At 45.7% G+C, this 22,605-nt stretch overlaps 1 protein-coding gene across 3 annotated transcripts in view; it reads left to right on the forward strand.

Moving 5' to 3' along the window:
• LOC136365507 (glypican-5-like) overlaps positions 1 to 22,605 on the forward strand; it is a 347,571-nt gene that overhangs the window by 246,706 nt on the left and 78,260 nt on the right. For all 3 annotated transcript variants that reach the window (XM_066326026.1, XM_066326024.1, XM_066326025.1), the window contains one exon: positions 3,000 to 3,150. In XM_066326026.1, coding sequence (XP_066182123.1) covers positions 3,000 to 3,150 — 151 coding nt within the window. The remainder of the gene's footprint in view (positions 1 to 2,999; positions 3,151 to 22,605) is intronic.

The raw sequence follows: 22,605 nt of genomic DNA on the forward strand, positions 1-22,605 counted from the left end.
CCACCATTCCAGCACAGTCAGTGCTATTTTCACAGAATCACAGAATGAGCTGAGTTGGAAAAGACCTTTGAGATCATCAAGTCCACCCTGTGACCCAACACCTCCTCACCAACCAAACCATGGCACTGAGTGCCGTGTACAAGCTTTTTATAAACACCTCCAGGGTGCAGTCTCAGGCCTTTGAGACAGGTTTCTGTTATTCTGGGGGAAAAGGGAGACTGGGACATGCTGGCATAAGCTTTGCTGTTGCCCTGAAGCACTGATGGAGCTGGAGTCCTGTGGCAGCAGCCAAAGGAGAGCTGTGCCTTCAGACTCTGGGAAAGAGAAGGATGCTGGGTCTCAAGTCACTGAGAAATGGGGACATTGCCTTCCCAACAGGGATGCTCAGTGTGTCTGGGGCTCCTCACTGAAGGGGCTGCACTCTCCCCTCTCCTGGAATGAGTTTATTTATAGATAACCATTACTGGTGCACAAAGCCAGGCTCTGGTCCATTGCTGCAGATGAGTGGTAGGCACAGGACAGAAAAGCCCTGCTGTGGAGAGGCTGGGGAAGGGATCCAAGGTGAAAAGGCTTGCTGGGTCACACCTGGGCTGCTGTGGTGCTGGTGACCCTGGCTGCCAGGGCTCTGGGTCATTTGGTGGCCCCTCTCTGCTGACAGGCCAAGGACAGGCTGGATGCACCTTCAGAGACAGAGGAGCTGCAGAGCTGGGCTCCAGCTCCTCTCCTGCTGCAGGGAAGGCACCAGAGCCCAGAAATGCTGCAGTGTCCCAGGAAAGCTGAGACTCCTCCTTGGAGCTGGGGCCCATTTGGTTCAAGTATTACTTGTTTGGAGCAGAGGGCAGGATTTGAACCACGGGCAATGAATGAAATCAGATTTGTGCAAAGAAAGGAGTGCCTTAACAGGCAGCAAATATTTCTGCTCTGACTTGCGAACAGTCATTAAAAGCCTTTATTACATTTTGTGTCTGTTCTGTTTGCCACTTAGCCATTTCTTTTCATTCTGAAGAATTACAACAAAGAATGAATGAGTCTTTTCTAATATGGTCAGGACACAATAAATTTGTGAAAGAACTGAGTTATCTTTCTCCCTCATAAGCAAAATTTTCCAATTGTTCAACAAAATGTTGTTTTGTATTGCCATGACATGGCTGTGAATACCAAGGCTCAACATTAGGCAACTTGTTTATAAAAATAGACATGCAGTAATAATTAGAGAGCATTCAGTATGCCTCCTGACTCGAGTCCATGCCCTCTCCTCCCACTTACTGATCTTCCCACTGCACTGTGCAGTTATTGGTGTCTCCAGAAGGAGCAAACTGAGCTCTGCAGTGACAGGGTGAAGAATCTTCTTGAGTTCTGCCCTGCAGAAGTTGGCAACTGTTGTTCCACAGAACTGGATCCCTGCTGTGCTCTCCAGGGAATTGTCAGCCCCAGAGTGGAGGGTGGCAGCTCCCAGCATCTGAAGGAGACTGTGACACAAAACTTCCCACTGCAGAGGAATTCCTGCATCCATCACCATCCTCTCAGCCCAGTTAATACAGTTGTGTTAGCCCTGTGCTCCAGTTCTCCCACAGCTCCCAGGACAGCTCCTTTTTTAGTGCTGGAATCTCCAAAGTGTTCCATTGCAAAGGACTTCCTGCTCAGTACCAAGAATAATCACTCCTCTGGGATGAAGCAGATCACAAAGCCTGAAATGGATCTGGGGTACCTTGGGAGGAAAATGCTTGTGCTGAAGGGTACTGGATAGATCCACAATCTGGCAGCAGTGCAGAGAGAGGCTTTGAGAGCTGTACAGAGTCTTTCATTTGGTCAGTGCTGGAGTAAAATTCAGGCTTCTCCTGGACCATCCTTGCTTGATGAATATTTGCCTTATAACACAATTTAGTAGTCTAAGCCATGTGGGTTTGTTTTTTTTTACAGATGGGGCTGTTCTTGGTGTGCCCTGCACAGGTTGAGTTTAGATTCACTGCCAAAGAAATGGGATTTTTCATCTTTTGGAGCTACCAGTGAGCTGAAAGATCATTTATTTCACAGTGCTAACAGTAGGCAGCTGCTTGTGGTGACAGCAGGAGAAAGGGTTATCTAAAGATCAAAAAGCTGAGTTTTGGGGGGTAAACAGAGCAAGCATGACCTAGTGTGATAGATTTAGATTTATTTTACAAAAAGTTTTCTTATTCTATGCTCAGTCCTGGAAATAGTTCAGATTAAGTCTCATAAACAACTTGCAGTTGGAACAGGCATCTTAAATGGATGGTCATATCCAGGAGCAAGGTTTCCAAGTGACCAAGCCCATCATGGAAAGCAGCAAATGCCCTCAGCTGGGAACTTTGTCCTGGTCTTCTACTGTAAACCCCTCCAAAGGAGTACCTGCACAGCTGGCAGATGGTACCACCAGTACCAAGTGTGCCCCAGACTGTGGTTGGCACGGGAAAAGCTGCAGGAGCAGCACTCCCTGTGGTGGTATGGCAGGTTGAAATAAACCCCTGCAGCCCCTCGGGGCCAGCTCAGTTCCTTGGGAATATCTCAGGGACAGGACAAAAGATCCAAAAGAGGCTTTTATCCCCAGGATTGGTCCAAGACGTTTATTCTCAAGGTTCCAGGGGTGCAAGATGGGGAAGGAGGAAGAGCAGGGCCTTATCTAGACTGCTGCTCAGGGGGGATGGCTGGACCTCAGCCTGTTGGGTCAAGGATGGGAGGAAGGGTCAAACTACACGGTTACAGGCTTCAGGGGTCTTGGGGGAAAACCATTCCCCAGAGAAATGCAACAATAGAGTGTGATGTTTTCAGGTAAAAGCTTGATAAGTGCCCCTGATCATCTCCATGTTGGAGACCATTTGGTTGCATAGTCTGATATCCCAAAATATTTGCATGCCATTGCCAGAAACAGGCTCCAGCTTGAGGAGCTGCTCTTCAAAGTGCCTGAGAAGGTGTGTGTCACTGCATAAACCAGGTGTGTGAATGGTCTGACCATGGCTGCTTTGTCCCTTGCTCTGTTGCAGCTGGATGCTGAGAAGGCACGGCTGAAGCTGGAGAGGTGGGGACCCCGGGATGCTGGCAGTGGGGCTGGAGGGAGCCCCGAGCTGGAGTCCAGTGGAGACTGTGATGATGAGGATGGCTGCCAAGGATCCGGGGACAGGACGCACACAGCAGGTAAATACAGCTTCTGTAGGCACCTGGAGAGCTGAGAAATCCTGTGCCACAGTGAGGTGGACAGAGCCGAGGCTTACGCTGCCTGAATGGCTGTCAAAATCCTGCTCAATTCAAAGGATTTGAATCTTAATCTGTGAAGAGCTGCAGTAAAAAAAAGAACAGAACAGACAGTAACCCAATATAATTTAACACTTGGCGTGCAGATAAAAGACTTAAATGTAGAGTGAATAATGTCTGCAGTGAAATCTGGATCACAGGAGAGCTGAAGAGCCTTCCTAGATAATGTGGGCTCTTCAGATAAATAGAAAATTGATGACCTTATGGAGTATGCTAAGTGTTTGCATAAGCATTTATTTACTGCAAAATGATATTGAAGGATGGTCCAGAGTTGGCTCAATGTATGTGTTCTTGAAAAAAACATAGGAAATACTGTGGGGGTTTTCCCTATTGGTGAGTTACCAGTGAAATGAAATTGTTTGATGGTCTCAGATATTGCATTCTGCAATATTTATTCATTAAATTACTTGGATAATATGTCATCAAGTGTAGAATCAGCTTCAGTACCTAACAACTTCCACCACCATACTGGCAATATAATATGGAGTTAAATCCTTTCAGGAACTTATAAGAAGTAAGATATTTCTAAATACTTGATATTAGTGGTTTGCCTCATCTCTAAGTTCTGATGCATTTTACCTCACCAAAATGTCACTGGTTTAATTTACTGGAGTGTACTATAATGTGGATTGGATGTGTAAATACATGAAATACAGGTACAAGAGTGCTGAAAACAATGCTCTTGATGGCTGGAGCTCAGGTGGGTTCTAAACTGCTGCTTGGTTCTGCTGAGGTGAACAAATGCCTTTTCCTTGTCCTTTTGCCTCTGAGCAGAGAGGGAAAAGAGGTGTCACATCCTCAGGTAAGATTTGCAAACCTGCTGTGATCAGCTTGTGGTGAAGGCTTCAGCTGTCCCTATTGTGAGTGTTTGTTCAGGAAAACCAAGCTTAAAGGTGCACTTTTCACAAAGTGTCACAGGGAATTGCAGTACCAGCTTATAAAGACTGGAATTTTAGCTTGCATTGATGGCCTGTGTGATCAGGGCACCATCACATAGGGACACTCCTTGTAAAAATCCTTCAGTAATTACAACTGACAGATCAAGCAGAGGTTTTCACCATCTGCTCACCAATAGTTCTGAACAAAAGGACTTGGATGCAATGTTATTTTAAAACTCTTGGCTTAACTTTTTAATTGTTTACTGTATTTCCTCCATAAGCAAAGAAAAGACTGGTAGAGGTTTTAGACCCTGGGGATTTAGGAAGATAAATACTGTAATATGATTTCCTCTCTGTGTGGAGTAATAGAAACAAAAGCCAGGTGCTTGGTAGTCTTCAATGAACAATCAGACTATTAATACACCATTTGGGGAGGATGTGTATCCACGCTTCCATGGACAATGGAAAGTTCAAAATGAAAAACTTGAATGCTTTCAAGACTTGACTTTCAGCTGGCTTTAATAATGGAAAGCTACTTAATGTCACTTTTTCTCCTTTTTTTGCAATCTCTTTAATTAAAATATTTTATGCTGATATCATCCTGGATTTAAAATAATTATATTTCTATAACTGGCTGTTTCAGAATTTAGCAGGGTAGATATCCAATTAAAAAGGTAGTTACAATAAATTCTAGAAAATGGTATTGATTCATAACAGAAGAATAAGTATTTCATTGTGTGACAATAGTAATGTTCTATCATAATTAGCTTTAAAATATTGTACTCTATACAAGCCACTAGCAGTAAATCTCTTTTCCATATCTGGATACAATTAAGAGATAAAATGCAGTAATCTCATTATGGAGCTGCTTTGCTTTAATAGAATGTTAAAGAAAAACAAACATCAGATTAGTTGAATTTCCCCTTGCTGCATGTCTGTGAGATGCTGTTGGCAGTTGTACAGATTGTGAACTTGTATTTCCTGAGCCTAAACCCCATCCAGTCCATCTACTCACTGTGCTGTGGAAGTGGGGTGTGATAACATTGCCTGTTCCCTGCTGGCCTGGAAATGGAGTGCTGGATTGGCTCTAAAGCTAAATCCCAGATGGAGCCCTGATGTGAAGGGTGGTGGGGTCAGTGGGAATGTCCTCACAGGTGTGGGGAGACACCAACAGGGGCTGTGAAATGCCACCGAGCTCTCTGGGGCATGTCAGAGCACTCAGCAGAACAAAAGGGGTGAAAGAGGAATAAAAGCCTTTCCAAACACAGACTTTTTGGCAGAGCAGTCATGCTTTTAACAACAGGCCCATGAAAAACAGAGCAAAATATTTTAATGTCAGCCCCTAAACGGCAGAATTGAGAATGTAGTAAATGTGTACTACATCTGTCATTTATTCAGAACTATATGAAAATTATATGTACTGCTCTATGTGTTGAGAGCTGTGCAAAAGACTGAGATGGCTTTTAGTTTTTGAAAACCCACCAAATGGTCATTTCTTTCCCCTCCCAGGAAAAAAAAAAAAAAAAAAAAAAGACAAGAAAAAGAAAAAAAAAAAAAGCTTTTTCTTTAAAAAAGCCTTCTTATGCTTTTCCTGATTAATGGCCAAGACTTTCATCAATATCTGGGTTACCACTGAGAAACACTTCTGTCCATAACTATTTGTAGGGGTCTCCCCAGACAGGGTCCACTGCTGACTCCCCACGTTGCTTTTCTAAGGTGCTAACAGAAGGCTGGCTTTTACATTTCAGCACGTCCTGAGTGGGAGAGCACAGAAATGATTCTGTGTGGGTATATTCCAGCCAGGTCCTGAACACCCTTTTCCCTCTGTTTTTTATTTCATTTGGGTTGGGGTTTGCTGTCTCTGTGGTTTATCTCATCTGCAATGGACAGTACTGTCCTGTCCTTTTGTTTGTCACCTTCTGGCCTTTGAGACTCACACCTGCATATCAATTAATAATTTTATTTTATGTCTGTAATTAAGATACATAGCTGTCTAATCGCTAGTGCTGAGATTTAGTTTATCTGTGTTCCGAGTAAGTCTTTGCTTGACCCATTCACTTTTACCTGAAAAGATCAACACTCCTTTAATGATAATAGGCTTAATTATCTCTTCTATATCATGTGTGTTTATCCAAGTGATTTTTATATGAAGAAGACAAATTCTCAGGAAACCAGGGTTCTCTTCAAGAATTATGGCTGGCAGAAGAAGCTTTATAATGTCCTATTCTCCCAGGCCTTACCAATTACCCCGAGCATCTCTTCCTGGGGAAAGCTGTGGGAACAGCAGTTTCTCAGGCAGACCCATGTGTTACTTGTTGGCAAGTACCAAGTTTTTAATGACAACATCTGTGAATCATCTTTGAACAAAGCTTTGTGAGGGGAGATTTAAGAAGAGGAAAGCCAGCCATATAAATCTTGAGCGTGGACGGGGAAGTTGCTCTGTGGTTTGCCCTGCTGCAGTCCTGCAGGTTTCTAGGCAGAAGGGCAAAGCAGCATCTTAGGCTGAGCCTTGCTGAGCTCAGCCTGCTCCTAGAACCAGTCCCCTCCATGGATCTGATCACAGTGTGAGTCCACTGGTGAAAGTCTTTGTTCTTTAGCCCTTACGTGAAGGTGGTGGTGCTGGAGAGGAGCAGGGATTGCTCAGTGCCCTGCAGGACTGAGGAGTGAGTGTCCTGCTGCTCGTGCAAGGAGAGCAGCAACAGATTCACACTGGCTCCTGCCTCTGCTGCCTCCTTTTCAGAGGGGAAAGATGTTTGGTGAAAAGTGGGAAGGAAGCTTGTGCAAGGAGTTCCAGTCCCCAGCTCTGTGTTGTGATGAGGCCCCATCCAGGCAATGACAACCAGCATTAGGTGTCACTCCAGGGAGCCATCAGGTGATTCACTCCTGAACAAAGGTGGAGGAAAGGTTTAGGCCACAGGTAGCGTTTAGTTTAGTTTAGTTGGGTCAGAGGCAGCTGTGTGCAGCTCTGGGCTGTGTGGGAGCTGTGGAGCATTGTGGTGAAGAAGGTTGTGCTGACACCACTCCGGGCACGAGTCCATGAGCACACCTGCAAGCCCAGGAACTCCTGGATCTCTGTGTCTGGAGGTTTCACACAGCCAGTGCAAGGCAGGAATTGATCCAAGCTTCTGTCTTCAGGAGCCTGATGCAACCTCGTGTCAAGTGCCAGGGAGTGGAGCTCCTGCTGGACTGCAGCTGGCCTTGGCTGGCAGGGCAGGCACACAGCACACGAGAGGAAAATACAGTCCAGTCCTTCCTTGGGCCCTCCTCCACTGAACAGGATACACAGCCCCCAATGTCTGCTGTACTCAAACTTCAGTCTTTGCCCAGATTCACCTCCCTGAGGTTAGGATCTACAGATGGCTCAAAAAGCTGAGCCTTCAGGTGGGACAGGTGTTAACCCCACTCCTTCTGACATGCCTTGAAACTTGAGATTGTTGGGAGATGGAGATGTGGAGCTTCCCTTTTGCCTGGCTCACGGCCTTGTTCCACCCAGGCTCCAGCTGTGTCCCCATCCCAAAAGCAGTGGGTGTCCATGGAATAAGCAGTGCCTGAGCAGTGCTGACCCTCAGGCACAGCAGATCTTATACCATGCTTTCACTTGTGTCAGTCAGTGCAGGCATTCAATAAAAACACGTCCTGGGACATCCCAGCCAGGCTTTGATCGTGACTGTGGGTTAAATCTCTTTTATCACTGTGATTTTTGCCAAATGCTTACCTCATCCCAGTATTCTTCTGTAATTCTTCCTAATTCCTCCATGAGGCTTCCTGCCTTGAACAAGAACTTTGAGATTTCAGACATTCTGGTGGAACATCCTGCCTTATTGTCACAGATGATTGCCTGGGTGGGAATCTATAGCAAATCTACTTGGAACATTTGGATGATACAATTCCAACTCTTGGCTTTCTTCTTGGCTGTGTAGACAATCCCCATCTTTCCACCCATCTTTCAGAGTATCTGAAGAGATGATGCTGGTTGTAGATTTCTTATTTAGGGTTTATGAGAAGGAGGCATTTTTGCCCCAGTATGCCTTTACAAGTGCAGACAAGTAAATTTTCTTTTTTTCTTATTGTCTTCTGTCTGATCTGTATCTGCTCTCAACAGCAATGAAAAGCTAATGCGTTTCTCTGACTGCTTATGAATGTTTTCATTATCAGTTTTTTCCTTTTGAATATCAAGATTCTTTAATGCTTTATTATGTTATCATTCCCCCAGCTCGTCTGTCTTTTCTTGGCATCAGTATTACTGCATGATGTGTCATTTTAATCATACTCCATTTCCATTCCCGGTGTCACAGGACGCACTTACACTTGTATTTATCCAAATACACAGTTGTACAGCTGCTGATTTTGTAATTATTAGTACAAAACATCAATATTCTGAGATCATAATATCTGCTGGCAGTCAGCCATGCTCATCAGCCTCTCATTGCCACACGTCCTCACAGATGATCCTGGCTCACAGAAATGCTGCATTTTCCGTGTCTTCTGTCTTCCTGCCTGGAGAAACCTCTCCATCACACCTCCTCCCCATCCTGCTGCCCTGCAGAGCCATTGCTCTACATCCTTTGTTGCTCAAGACATTCCATCTCCAGCTCTGTTTTTAGAGTGCCTATAAATTCCTGCACTGCCCTCAGCGTAAATGCCTCGTTCTGTCCTCAAAACAGCACAGCACCAGATGGAACCCATACAGAAGTTTGGCTTTTCAGGAAAACTCCACCTTATCTTGGCCATTTGGGTGATAGAGAGACATGAGCCTGTGTCAAGAGGAGCAGAAGCAAACCTTGCCAGCACGTTTGGAGGAGAGGGAGTGCTGGTTCCACAGCTGGCACGTTTCTGGCTGTGGCTTCTGGGTTAGGATACAGTGTGGGAAGAGAGCAGAGAGAACCAGAGAAGCCTAAATAATTGAAATGAAAAGCACAGATTTTTTGATGATTTATTTGAACTTGGGAAGCTCTGGTGCTGAGATGAGTTACTTTGATGTCACAGTGGTGTCCCACTGTGGGTACACTTGGCTGAGAGAGTCTCTGGGTGACAGTGGCATTTCCTGCAGGCTCTGCTCTGTGCAGAGGGCAGCTGAGAGGGGCTGCAGAGGAGGGGACAGAGTGTTGCAAGGGGAGAGAAGAAGAGGAGGAAAAAAAGAGAGATAAAAGGAGGTTTCCTTATCTCTGTCCCTGGGTTAATCTATTTTATAATCTGCCAATACTGGAATGAGACATTTTTTGTTCTGCATTACACAGTATAATTTCAAGTGGAATGAACAGAAGAAGAATCTTAAAATCATTCCTCGACCTTCCTCAGCCTGAGCATTTACATGACAGTTTGAGGTGTAAAGAAATGGGATTTCAGTTCCTTCAGAGTCTCACTCCTAGACCTGAGATGAGAATTCCCAGCACCACCAGGGCTCCTGCTTAGATCCATTCAAGACAGGAGTTTTTGCCAAGTTGTAGAAATGACTTTCTGCACGCCCAGATAAACACATCCCCTGCAGGAATCCCTCCTAATGCTGATCAGAGCAGTAGCTAAAGGAATAACAGACCGTGTGCCAGCACTGAGACTCTCTGAACTGCTTTGGTGCTATCTCTGGTGCCTTCAGAGAGGTAAAATGGTCATTGGGGAAATGCAATTTTACCATTTCACCAGAAAAACGGGAATTACAGCCCATCTCTGATCATCTCAGCATCCTTTAGGCAAAATTAAAAGGTAAAGCATTTTAGTTGCTTAGGGTACCCTAAGCCTTCAATGCATGTTCTGTGGGAGGAAATTAAAGACTGGAAAGATCAAGATAAAGACATTTGGGGCTGAAGTATTTGCAGTAGTTCTGTCTAAGCAGCCATGAGGGACTGCACTGGAGATCACTGAAGGGTAATGTGCCTTTACCAACTTCCTATTAAAAATTTTACCAGTAATCTCTGTCCCTTGAACACACTTAGTACAGCAGAACAATTTTCACTGCCCTTGTCAGCACTGTTTTATCTGGTTACTTTCCACAGGAGTAATTCCATGTGTACATCTATTTCTGAGATGGGATTTGCAAACAGCCCTAAACTGAAAACTCTTTGATCTCATTTTCCAGTGAGCTCCCACTCAGTAGCATTTCTCGCAGGTATTAACAGAAAAGGACTTTTTTTAAACAGAAGTGTCACAAAGCTGAATGGTCCCAAACAGGACCAGAGTCAAACCACAAAGAGCATGAACAAAAAGAAGCAACTTGGTGTTGGATGGCTAAAATATGAGAAAGGTTTCTAAGAAAACTTGCATTGCTAAACACAGGAAGCAGAAAATCTTGATCCAGGCTGTGAGAGCTCTCTGCAGGTGGATGCTTTGACCCCACAGTCATGGTGCTTTTTCCTGAGAATGTCATTTTCTAATAGTTATGGACAGAAGTGTTTCTTAGTGGTAAACCAGCTATTGATGAAATTCTTGGCCATTCATCAGGAAAAACCTGATAAGGCTTCCTTAAGGAAACAGCTTTTTTTTTTTTTTTTTTTTTTTTTTTTTTTTTTTTTTTTTTTTTTTTTCCTGGGAGGGGAAAGAAATGACCATTTGGTGGGTTTACAAAAACTAAAAGCCATCTCAGTCTTTTGCACAGCTCTCAACACATAGAGCAGTACATACAATTTTCATATAGTTCTGAATAAATGACAGATGTAGTACACATTTACTACATTCTCAATTCTGCCATTTAGGGGCTGACATTGAAATATTTTGCTCTGTTTTTCATGGGCCTGTTGTTGAAAGCATGACTGCTCTGCCAAAAAGTCTGTGGTTTAGATCCTTCTGACAAGGAATTCACCCAGGAGCTCAAATATCTTGGTCATGCCATACAGTGATAGCATAAAAATGTGGAGGTTAAGGCAATCTGCCCCCAAAACATCACAAAGCCAGAATTAATTTTAGAGGAATTAACAATGAAAGGTCCTTCAAAATGCTCCAAAACAGGGAACTCCTATCATTTAGTGAAAGCTGCCTTTAAAATATTAATGTCATTCGATTAGAAGTTATCAAAACAATCCTGCAAGCCCAAGGAAAATGTTCACCTGCCAGTTGGTTTTTGTGCCACACGAGGGGAGAGCAGAGGCAGGGGACAGGGACATTGTTTCCTGCTCCTTGTGCTGAACCCATGGCACCTCTGCCACCTCCCCTCCTCACCTTTCTCTAAGGAGGGAAAAATACTTAAATCCATCCCTGGGCCTTGTTTCTGCCAAAGGTGAATTCTGCCAGGTTAATTAAGGTAAGGGTAGGAATTACTACACCCTTAAAGGCTTCAGGAAGCCCTCTGTCTGTCACCTCTCATTGCACACAACTGGTGAAAGGCAGGTGTAGTGCAGCTGCTTGGCACTGGAAATAGAACTGAAAATTACTGACAAATGAAAATACACTTTCTGTTTCTCCCTGCTGACACCTTCCCTTGTTTTATGAGTCGTAAGGAAAGCCTAAGCAGTCACTGTTCTTTTAGAGGAGGAAAAGAACTGCTCTGGTTTGTTTTCCCTCCCTCTCTTGAACCAGTGTTTCTTGGGGGTGTTTTGTCTTTGCTTTTGGGGAGAAGCTGCCTTGAGTGCACCAGGTTCACATTTGGAGGTTTTCTATTCCTTGATTGTCCATTTTAAGGTGAAATAACACTCCTTAAATGAGTTCTGTTGTGCCTGAAGCCAGCAGATATGCCATCAGAATGTCTCAACTGAGAAATTTAGGATCAAAACAGAGCCCTGAAAGAAAGCACAGTTCAGTTTTACAGTAACAGAGAGCACAGCACAACTGCTCTGTACTCTAGACTCGATTTACTACGAAAAGAACAGAACTTCAGGCTAAAGTATGTGACATATCAACAGCATCAAGAATTTATAGGGCTGGATCTGGCTGCCTTGAGAATCAAGGCACTTTAAAATAACTTGAACCAGCTGATGATCTTGCATGTACTTTAATTCCTTCCCTGAAAAGTGTTCAAAGATTAAGCATATCACTCCTTAGCAGGTGATTTTGCATCTGGTTTATCCCGTAGTGTCTCCTGTCTGCTGGTTTTTAACAGTGTTCATTCCTCTCCTTTGATCCTGGAAGCAGTCAGGTAATATTGCCCTGAAACCTCCAGTTTGGATGGGACACTTGACACCTTTCAGAGGCTTTTTAGGCTGTGTTGGGTTGTGGCATCATCCAGCAGCCCCAAACTCAGGAAACTGGATTTCACTTGCGAAAGAGGGAAGTTGGAAACCTTTTTGGGTTGATATGAGGGGCTGAGGTGTGGAGCCTGAATCCACACAAACAGGGTAAACTCACTAAATTATGGATGTCTGAGGGTCATCCTCATAGTTCTCACTGATGGAAAGTCAGATCCAGGATCCCACAGCACTCCTAACACTGTCCTTAGTCTGGTTTCCTCTGTTTGCCTCCAGTAATTGCCCTTCGTGTTTACTCGTATCAGAAGCTTTTATTTTTTCAAATGACATTCTATTCTTAGTTCAGGCTCCTAAATATCACAATCAGAAAATGTTTTCTTTCCTTGTCTTCCTGTCCTTCAGGATTTAGACAGATTGTCTGACGTTCTTTAGGCTGTCTTCTTTAATCTCCCTATTGTGCTTGTTCTTCTCTGAATGCCTCATAATTTGTTAAGCTAAATTTGAATTATTTCTGAAATAAAAGAACTATAAAGAGCCAACCAAACTTGGAATACGACAAAAAGGTACTTTGAAATTGAGAAAATGGGTTTGGTTTGGGGTTTTTTTAAATCTCTTGAGGTCTCCTGTGTCACATTAATTTGTTCATCTTCTGAATAAAGGATTCTGTCTAGTTTGCAGATTAATCTTCATTTCAGCGAGGTTTAAGTCCATTTCCTGAATAAGTCCTTTCTGAAATGATGCATGTTCTTGATCCAGGTGTGATTTGCACAAGCAAACCTCCCTTGCACCAGCAACCTGCTTGGGCAGCTCATTGCCCAGAAAGGGTGAGGCACACCGGGCTGGTGCCCTCTGGGGAAACAGAATTAGCATTTTGGGAGAGGTGAAAGCAGTACCTGGATATTCTGGGGAGCAAACTCCAGCTCCTGGATATGCAGCCAGGACTATTTCTGTCACTGGGCAGATCATGAGCTCTCACCTGAGCTCCAGATGAGGTGGAATGTTGAACAGTGGTGAGGTAGGTGGCACCCAAGGGAACTGCTCCTTCAAAGTTTATTCAGTTTACATGTCAAAGTCATTGAACATTGTCACCAGCACAGCTTTAGCCCATTTGCCATGGAATTGCTGCCCAGAGTTAGCAGTTAATTCAGAGATGAGCATGACTGGGACACTGTGGGCATGAAAACCTCCTGGAATCACCTGGAAGTGGAGGGAGACACTGAAATCCACTGATAAAGCTGTTACTTGCATAGAGACCCTTAGAAATTCTCAGCTTTCCAAACTATTTGCCATTGCTCTCCAAATTAAAGAGATTAAAGAGAATTTGCTATTCCAGCACTGCAACTGCCCAGTAATAAATCATCATCTGATATTTATAGCCCAGAATTAAGACTGGTGACTCAGACACACTACTGACCATTTAGCAGTGAAGTCCTAATAACCCAATCTGGAGCAGCAGGGAGAGGAATAGCTTTCTGATGTGAAGTCAGACAAGTAATTTCCTATTTAAAATTTGATTAGATAAAATCTTTTGAACATGTGCTTGTAAAGCAACAGCCTGTTTAAATATGTATGGAGCTGCAGCAGAGGCAGGACACTGCCACAGTGACAGGCAGCACAAAGAACATTGGCAGGAACCTGAATGTGGAGGGGCAAGCACAGTGCCCTGGGCTAAACTCCATCAGGATAAATCTCTCACACAATAGAAAAACAGGAGAGCTGATGGGGGGAGAAGCACTTTTCTTCCTGTGAAAAGCCCACGGATTTGTTTCTCTATCGAAAAGGTTTCAGTTTGAAAAATGGAAACATTTGTTGTACATACGCAATTGGAAGAATGGTGATTTCAGGGGATATTTTTGTAGATTTTGAACACAAAAGGGGAAATATTGGTTCGAGCTGGAATATTTTGCCCCCTGCAAATAAATCTAGCTTTTATAATAATAATAATAATAATAATAATAATAATAATAATAATAATAATATCTAGTAAGCTTGATATTTTTAGCCAGAAAATTCTTCTTGATTTAAAGGCATTACGTTCTAAAATTCACAAGAAAGAATATAAAGGCCAGGAAAAAAACCAAGATGGGGGGCTTTGCCCTGATCCTGACCCAATAATTATGTCTGGGGATTTGGCTTTTGACTTAATGAGACAAGGGTTTGAGCCAACAAAGGGTTGGATGCTGCTGCCCTCCTCCCTCCTGCCCAGGGTGGTGACCCTAAGGCTGCTGCAAAGATGCTGCCCACAGCAGCAATGAGCTTAGTCTGTGCCAAAGCACAGAAATTCCACTGGTTCAGGTTAAACAACTGTCACACTGTCTTTTTTTGAATATCCTGATTTATCTAATTGACAGAGGTCATGGCTGCATTTGAAACCCAGCTATTGATAATAAATTATCCTCTCAAACTGGGATGCAGCCCTAGATCTGGGATACAGCTCCATTGCAAGTCCTAGCAGAGAATCCCATGACAATAGTTCAGTACAACTGCATCCAAGGAGGAACATTTTATCCCTCATCATAAAATAGAATCGTCCTGGGAATTGAAATATTCATGTTATATTCATGCATTTAAAAAACTACTATTTTTGAAAACGACCAACTACTCATGTTTACTGGAAGTTTTTTCTCTTGTTCCCTTCATGGAGCTGTACATTTTTTATTGAAGCCATGGGAACATTGTTCCTTTCATTGAGTCTGTGGTGTGAGGAGCATCCATGCATCCCAGGCAGCCTGGTCACTCCCTCTGGCACTTGTGTTCATTCCACGGACCTTTGGGGATTTTTCTTGGAAGTTCTTGGCCTTCTCCCTGCCTGCCAGGGTCTCTCCAACCTCTGTCCTTGCAGATTTCATTCCAGCCCTCCAAGGGATGCACAGAACGTGGAACCAGCCAGGTGCTGCCTGGGTTTTTGCTTTTCCAAAACGAAAGGGAATCCCTGAGCATCAGCAGAGATGCTGTGTCATGTTCAAAGCCTCACATTTGGAAGCTTTTCTTGTAGCTGCAGAGCAGTTCTGTGATTGGCACTGTCACATATTGATGTGTTCTTCCCCTCAGACAGGATGGAATAAGCATTGCCCTGTGAGAAAGCCAGACCTCCTTTGAGGTGTGGCTCCCTGGAACAGGGGCCAGACAAGATAGAGAGAATAAAGTGGGTGTTTATTAAAGGCCTTCCACAGACACACCTTGGGCACTCAGAGCCTCCCAGAGGTCACACCCAAGGTGGACCATGGTCACGGGTTTTTCAGACAATTCTGAGTTTGGTCCATTTACATCTCAGGCGTGAATGCTGCAATTACAGCTTCAGGTAATGAGGTAATTTACCCCCAGTTTGCTCCCCCCAATTCACTTCTGTTTATCCTTTTTGGGGCCTGAAGCTGTGAGGGTGTCCTTGAGTTCCCAGCCCAGAGGAATTGTTCTGTCTGACCAAAATGTGAAGACAGTAACTAACACTTTATGTGGAGTTTGGAGTTACTACACTAATGCAAAATACAGGAGCTGAAAAATATAAAGGCTGAAATCTTAAGGTGTCACTTGCCTCCAGTTACTGCCTCCAGTTATTGCCTCCACAGTTTGAGTGGCTGCACAAGGAAGAATCCCTCCTCTCTCTCTCCAGCCCACAGTGTGTGGTGTTCCCCATGGTCTCATCCTGTGGGGTTGGGAATGCAGATGTTCATGGAGCAGTGTTCCCTGCCAGGGTCCCTTGGTGCTGACAGGGGATTCCTGCTCGGGGGAGCAGCGGATGAGACTCCCCTGAATGCAGCATCCCTGTGTGTTGTGTCCTGCTCCAGGGACTCTGCTGGATGTGCAGCCCTCTGCCCTTGAGTAGGGACGTGCTGGTTGTCTCCAAGCTGCTTTAAGCCTGGATATAAACTCCACGTGGATATCATGAACTGAAAAGAGCTTTATCAAAACCCCCACTTTAATCACGTTCCAGAGTGATTAAAGGACGTTAGCAGGTCCTTGGCAGCTTGTCAGTAAATGAAAAAAGATGTGTGACACTGATGGGGCCACAGCAGTGGTTCGGTGTCACTGGGGAATGCCCAGTGGGAGCCTCCCCATGAATCCAAGAAAAGCCCCAGGTAATCCATGTCCATCCAGGGGACTAGAAACCTCCAACCCTTTTGAGTTCCCGCAGCAGCCTGGGCACCGTCAGCTGAACTTCTGCTTTAAAATCACTTTGCATCCTCTTTGTCGAGCACATTTGCATAATCTGTGTCACAACAAAAATTGGAAGTGTGTTGAATCAAAGAAGATTGGAAATGAATTTTTTAAAATGCAGATAAATCATAAACTTATTTTTGCAAACTACATGAAAACGCATTGCAAACTGTAAAGAAGTCTATTCAAAGGAGCAAATACACAACCACAGAAAATATTTTTCTGTCTGTATAAATACACTGAAACCCTATCAATCTGCAGAACACATCAAAAGGCTTTATAAGAAATAAGCGAATTATAAATTCCTAGAGTGCCAGTTTTCTTCCACAGATTATGCAAACATTGTGTGCTTCAAGTAAAGTTGCGTTTTATTAAAAATGTAACTCGTGATAAAATAGATGTAACACTTAAATAACAATTTAAAATTTATATTATTCTCACCTTATAAAATAATATTGGAAAAGTGAATTGTGCTAACACAAGTGTTTTCATTATGCATGAAATCTCTATTTAGTCTGTAAAATGCAGAGCAGACAGTGGCCATTTTCTCATGCTGTAATTACTGTGTCACCATTTGTGAAGCATTTATGTAAAGTACAATGATTCTGACTAACCACAGAAAAACTCTCTGCATCTTGTTAAAAATCAAATCATTGTTTTCAAATCCTTTATGTTCTGCTGATACTGGAGTGCAATGTAATCCACCACCATATATATTTTATATAATCAAACACAATCCCTTTCTTCCATGTGCATTCTTGATGGATTTACGGATTATACACCTTAATAAGATAAATTTTTAAAAGCAGGAGATTGTTACAGAGGTCCTTCTTTATTTGTTCCCTTGTGTTCCAGAGAAGGCTTGAACACTGCCACAGGTGTGTCTTTACTTAAGGGCTCTTTCTCCAGTTTTGCAGATTTTGGGTTTTGGTGCAGGTAACTTTTCTGTGTTTGCTGTGTTCCCCTGGAAGAGCCTTAAGGTTAAATCTTTGCAATGGTCTTTTTCCACGCTGGTCACAGCTGCTGGGTAAATGCCAGCAAGTTTAGAAGGTAAATAGTCAAAAATCCTCCTCTGGTGCGTGTTCAGGTCCTGTGCTCTTTTCGCTTCACCCATGTCACACATCTCATTGATTCCTGGGATTTGGGACGTGCTCATAAATTCCCTTCTGGGACAGAGGATTTCCCACACCAGTCTCCTCTTGGGGACTCTCCATGAGCGGGGCCACACCAAGGCCTGGCACTGCCCATGGAGATGAGTGGGCATGGCAGAGCCACTCCTGGGACAACCACACCTGGGACAGACACACCTGGGACAGACAAACCTGTTAGAACCACACCTGGGAGAGCCAGACCTGGGAGTGCCACACCTGGGAGAGCCACATGTGGGACAGGCACACCTGGCCAGGCTTTCTGTCCATACAGAGCTGTGTGTACATACAGGGCTGTGTGTCCATACAGAGCTGTGTGTCCATACAGAGCTGTGTGTCCATACAGGGCTGTGTGTCCATACAGAGCTGTGTGTCCATACAGGGCTGTGTGTCCATACAGGGCTGTGTGTCCATACAGAGCTGTGTGTCCATACAGGGCTGTGTGTCCATACAGGGCTGTGTGTCCATACAGAGCTGTGTGTCCATACAGGGCTGTGTGTCCATACAGAGCTGTGTGTCCATACAGAGCTGTGTCCATACAGAGCTGTGTCCATACAGAGCTGTGTGTCCATACAGAGCTTTGTGTCCATACAGAGCTGTGTCCAGACAGGGCTGTGTGTCCATACAGAGCTGTGTCCATACAGGGCTGTGTGTCCATACAGAGCTGTGTCCATACAGAGCTGTGTCCATACAGAGCTATGTGTCCATACAGAGCTGTGTGTCCATACAGAGCTGTGTCCATACAGGGCTGTGTGTCCATACAGGGCTGTGTGTCCATACAGAGCTGTGTCCATACAGAGCTGTGTGTCCATACAGAGCTGTGTCCATACAGGGCTGTGTGTCCATACAGAGCTGTGTCCATACAGAGCTGTGTGTCCATACAGAGCTGTGTCCATACAGAGCTGTGTGTCCATACAGAGCTGTGTCCATACAGAGCTGTGTGTCCATACAGAGCTGTGTGTCCATACAGAGCTGTGTCCATACAGAGCTGTGTGTCCATACAGAGCTGTGTGTCCATACAGAGCTGTGTCCATACAGAGCTGTGTCCATACAGAGCTGTGTGTCCATACAGGGCTGTGTGTCCATACAGAGCTGTGTCCATACAGAGCTGTGTGTCCATACAGGGCTGTGTGTCCATACAGAGCTGTGTGTCCATACAGAGCTGTGTCCATACAGAGCTGTGTGTCCATACAGGGCTGTGTGTCCAGACAGGGCTGTGTGTCCGTACAGGGCTGTGTGTCCATACAGAGCTGTGTGTCCATACAGAGCTGTGTCCATACAGGGCTGTGTGTCCATACAGAGCTGTGTGTCCATACAGAGCTGTGTGTCCATACAGAGCTGTGTGTCCAGACAGGGCTGTGTGTCCATACAGGGCTGTGTCCATACAGAGCTGTGTGTCCATACAGAGCTGTGTCCATACAGGGCTGTGTGTCCATACAGGGCTGTGTGTCCATACAGGGCTGTGTCCATACAGAGCTGTGTGTCCATACAGAGCTGTGTCCATACAGGGCTGTGTGTCCATACAGAGCTGTGTGTCCATACAGAGCTGTGTCCATACAGAGCTGTGTGTCCATACAGAGCTGTGTCCATACAGAGCTGTGTGTCCATACAGGGCTGTGTGTCCATACAGAGCTGTGTGTCCATACAGAGCTGTGTGTCCATACAGAGCTGTGTCCATACAGAGCTGTGTGTCCATACAGAGCTGTGTGTCCATACAGAGCTGTGTCCATACAGAGCTGTGTGTCCATACAGGGCTGTGTGTCCATACAGAGCTGTGTCCATACAGAGCTGTGTGTCCATACAGGGCTGTGTGTCCATACAGAGCTGTGTCCATACAGAGCTGTGTCCATACAGAGCTGTGTGTCCATACAGGGCTGTGTGTCCATACAGGGCTGTGTGTCCATACAGAGCTGTGTGTCCATACAGAGCTGTGTCCATACAGGGCTGTGTGTCCATACAGAGCTGTGTGTCCATACAGAGCTGTGTGTCCATACAGAGCTGTGTGTCCAGACAGGGCTGTGTGTCCATACAGGGCTGTGTCCATACAGAGCTGTGTGTCCATACAGAGCTGTGTCCATACAGGGCTGTGTGTCCATACAGGGCTGTGTGTCCATACAGGGCTGTGTGTCCATACAGGGCTGTGTCCATACAGAGCTGTGTGTCCATACAGAGCTGTGTCCATACAGGTCTGTGTGTCCATACAGGGCTGTGTGTCCATACAGGGCTGTGTCCATACAGAGCTGTGTCCAGACAGGGCTGTGTGTCCATACAGAGCTGTGTCCATACAGAGCTGTGTCCATACAGGGCTGTGTGTCCATACAGAGCTGTGTGTCCATACAGAGCTGTGTGTCCATACAGAGCTGTGTCCATACAGGGCTGTGTGTCCATACAGAGTTGTGTGTCCATACAGAGCTGTGTCCAGACAGGGCTGTGTGTCCATACAGGGCTGTGTGTCCATACAGGGCTGTGTGTCCATACAGAGCTGTGTCCATACAGAGCTGTGTCCATACAGGGCTGTGTGTCCATACAGAGTTGTGTGTCCATACAGAGCTGTGTCCAGACAGGGCTGTGTGTCCATACAGAGCTGTGTCCATACAGAGCTGTGTGTCCATACAGGGCTGTGTCCATACAGAGCTGTGTGTCCATACAGGGCTGTGTGTCCATACAGGGCTGTGTGTCCATACAGAGCTGTGTGTCCATACAGAGCTGTGTGTCCATACAGGGCTGTGTGTCCATACAGGGCTGTGTGTCCATACAGAGCTGTGTGTCCATACAGAGCTGTGTCCATACAGGGCTGTGTGTCCATACAGAGCTGTGTGTCCATACAGAGCTGTGTCCATACAGAGCTGTGTCCATACAGGGCTGTGTGTCCATACAGAGCTGTGTCCATACAGGGCTGTGTGTCCATACAGAGCTGTGTCCATACAGAGCTGTGTCCATACAGAGCTGTGTCCATACAGAGCTGTGTGTCCATACAGGGCTGTGTGTCCAGACAGGGCTGTGTGTCCATACAGGGCTGTGTGTCCATACAGAGCTGTGTGTCCATACAGAGCTGTGTCCATACAGAGCTGTGTGTCCATACAGAGCTGTGTGTCCATACAGAGCTGTGTCCATACAGAGCTGTGTGTCCATACAGAGCTGTGTGTCCAGACAGGGCTGTGTGTCCATACAGGGCTGTGTGTCCATACAGAGCTGTGTGTCCATACAGAGCTGTGTCCATACAGGGCTGTGTGTCCATACAGGGCTGTGTGTCCATACAGGGCTGTGTCCATACAGAGCTGTGTCCAGACAGGGCTGTGTGTCCATACAGAGCTGTGTCCATACAGAGCTGTGTGTCCATACAGAGCTGTGTCCATACAGAGCTGTGTCCATACAGGGCTGTGTGTCCATACAGAGCTGTGTGTCCATACAGAGCTGTGTGTCCATACAGAGCTGTGTCCAGACAGGGCTGTGTGTCCATACAGGGCTGTGTGTCCATACAGGGCTGTGTGTCCATACAGAGCTGTGTCCATACAGAGCTGTGTCCATACAGGGCTGTGTGTCCATACAGAGTTGTGTGTCCATACAGAGCTGTGTCCAGACAGGGCTGTGTGTCCATACAGAGCTGTGTCCATACAGAGCTGTGTGTCCATACAGGGCTGTGTCCATACAGAGCTGTGTGTCCATACAGAGCTGTGTGTCCATACAGGGCTGTGTGTCCATACAGGGCTGTGTGTCCATACAGGGCTGTGTGTCCATACAGAGCTGTGTGTCCATACAGAGCTGTGTCCATACAGGGCTGTGTGTCCATACAGAGCTGTGTCCATACAGAGCTGTGTCCATACAGGGCTGTGTGTCCATACAGAGCTGTGTCCATACAGGGCTGTGTGTCCATACAGAGCTGTGTCCATACAGAGCTGTGTCCATACAGAGCTGTGTCCATACAGGTCTGTGTGTCCATACAGGGCTGTGTGTCCATACAGAGCTGTGTCCATACAGAGCTGTGTGTCCATACAGGGCTGTGTGTCCAGACAGGGCTGTGTGTCCATACAGGGCTGTGTGTCCATACAGAGCTGTGTGTCCATACAGAGCTGTGTCCATACAGAGCTGTGTGTCCATACAGAGCTGTGTGTCCATACAGAGCTGTGTCCATACAGAGCTGTGTGTCCATACAGAGCTGTGTCCATACAGGGCTGTGTGTCCATACAGAGCTGTGTGTCCAGACAGGGCTGTGTGTCCATACAGGGCTGTGTCCATACAGAGCTGTGTGTCCATACAGAGCTGTGTCCATACAGGGCTGTGTGTCCATACAGGGCTGTGTGTCCATACAGGGCTGTGTCCATACAGAGCTGTGTCCAGACAGGGCTGTGTGTCCATACAGAGCTGTGTCCATACAGAGCTGTGTGTCCATACAGAGCTGTGTCCATACAGAGCTGTGTCCATACAGGGCTGTGTGTCCATACAGAGCTGTGTGTCCATACAGAGCTGTGTGTCCATACAGAGCTGTGTCCATACAGGGCTGTGTGTCCATACAGAGTTGTGTGTCCATACAGAGCTGTGTCCAGACAGGGCTGTGTGTCCATACAGGGCTGTGTGTCCATACAGGGCTGTGTGTCCATACAGAGCTGTGTCCATACAGAGCTGTGTCCATACAGGGCTGTGTGTCCATACAGAGTTGTGTGTCCATACAGAGCTGTGTCCAGACAGGGCTGTGTGTCCATACAGAGCTGTGTCCATACAGAGCTGTGTGTCCATACAGGGCTGTGTCCATACAGAGCTGTGTGTCCATACAGAGCTGTGTGTCCATACAGGGCTGTGTGTCCATACAGGGCTGTGTGTCCATACAGGGCTGTGTGTCCATACAGAGCTGTGTGTCCATACAGAGCTGTGTCCATACAGGGCTGTGTGTCCATACAGAGCTGTGTGTCCATACAGAGCTGTGTCCATACAGAGCTGTGTCCATACAGAGCTGTGTCCATACAGAGCTGTGTGTCCATACAGGGCTGTGTGTCCATACAGAGCTGTGTCCATACAGAGCTGTGTCCATACAGAGCTGTGTCCATACAG

The sequence above is a fragment of the Sylvia atricapilla genome, chromosome 10 (assembly GCF_009819655.1).
Source record: "Sylvia atricapilla isolate bSylAtr1 chromosome 10, bSylAtr1.pri, whole genome shotgun sequence".
NCBI classification, from domain to species: Eukaryota; Metazoa; Chordata; class Aves; order Passeriformes; family Sylviidae; genus Sylvia; species Sylvia atricapilla.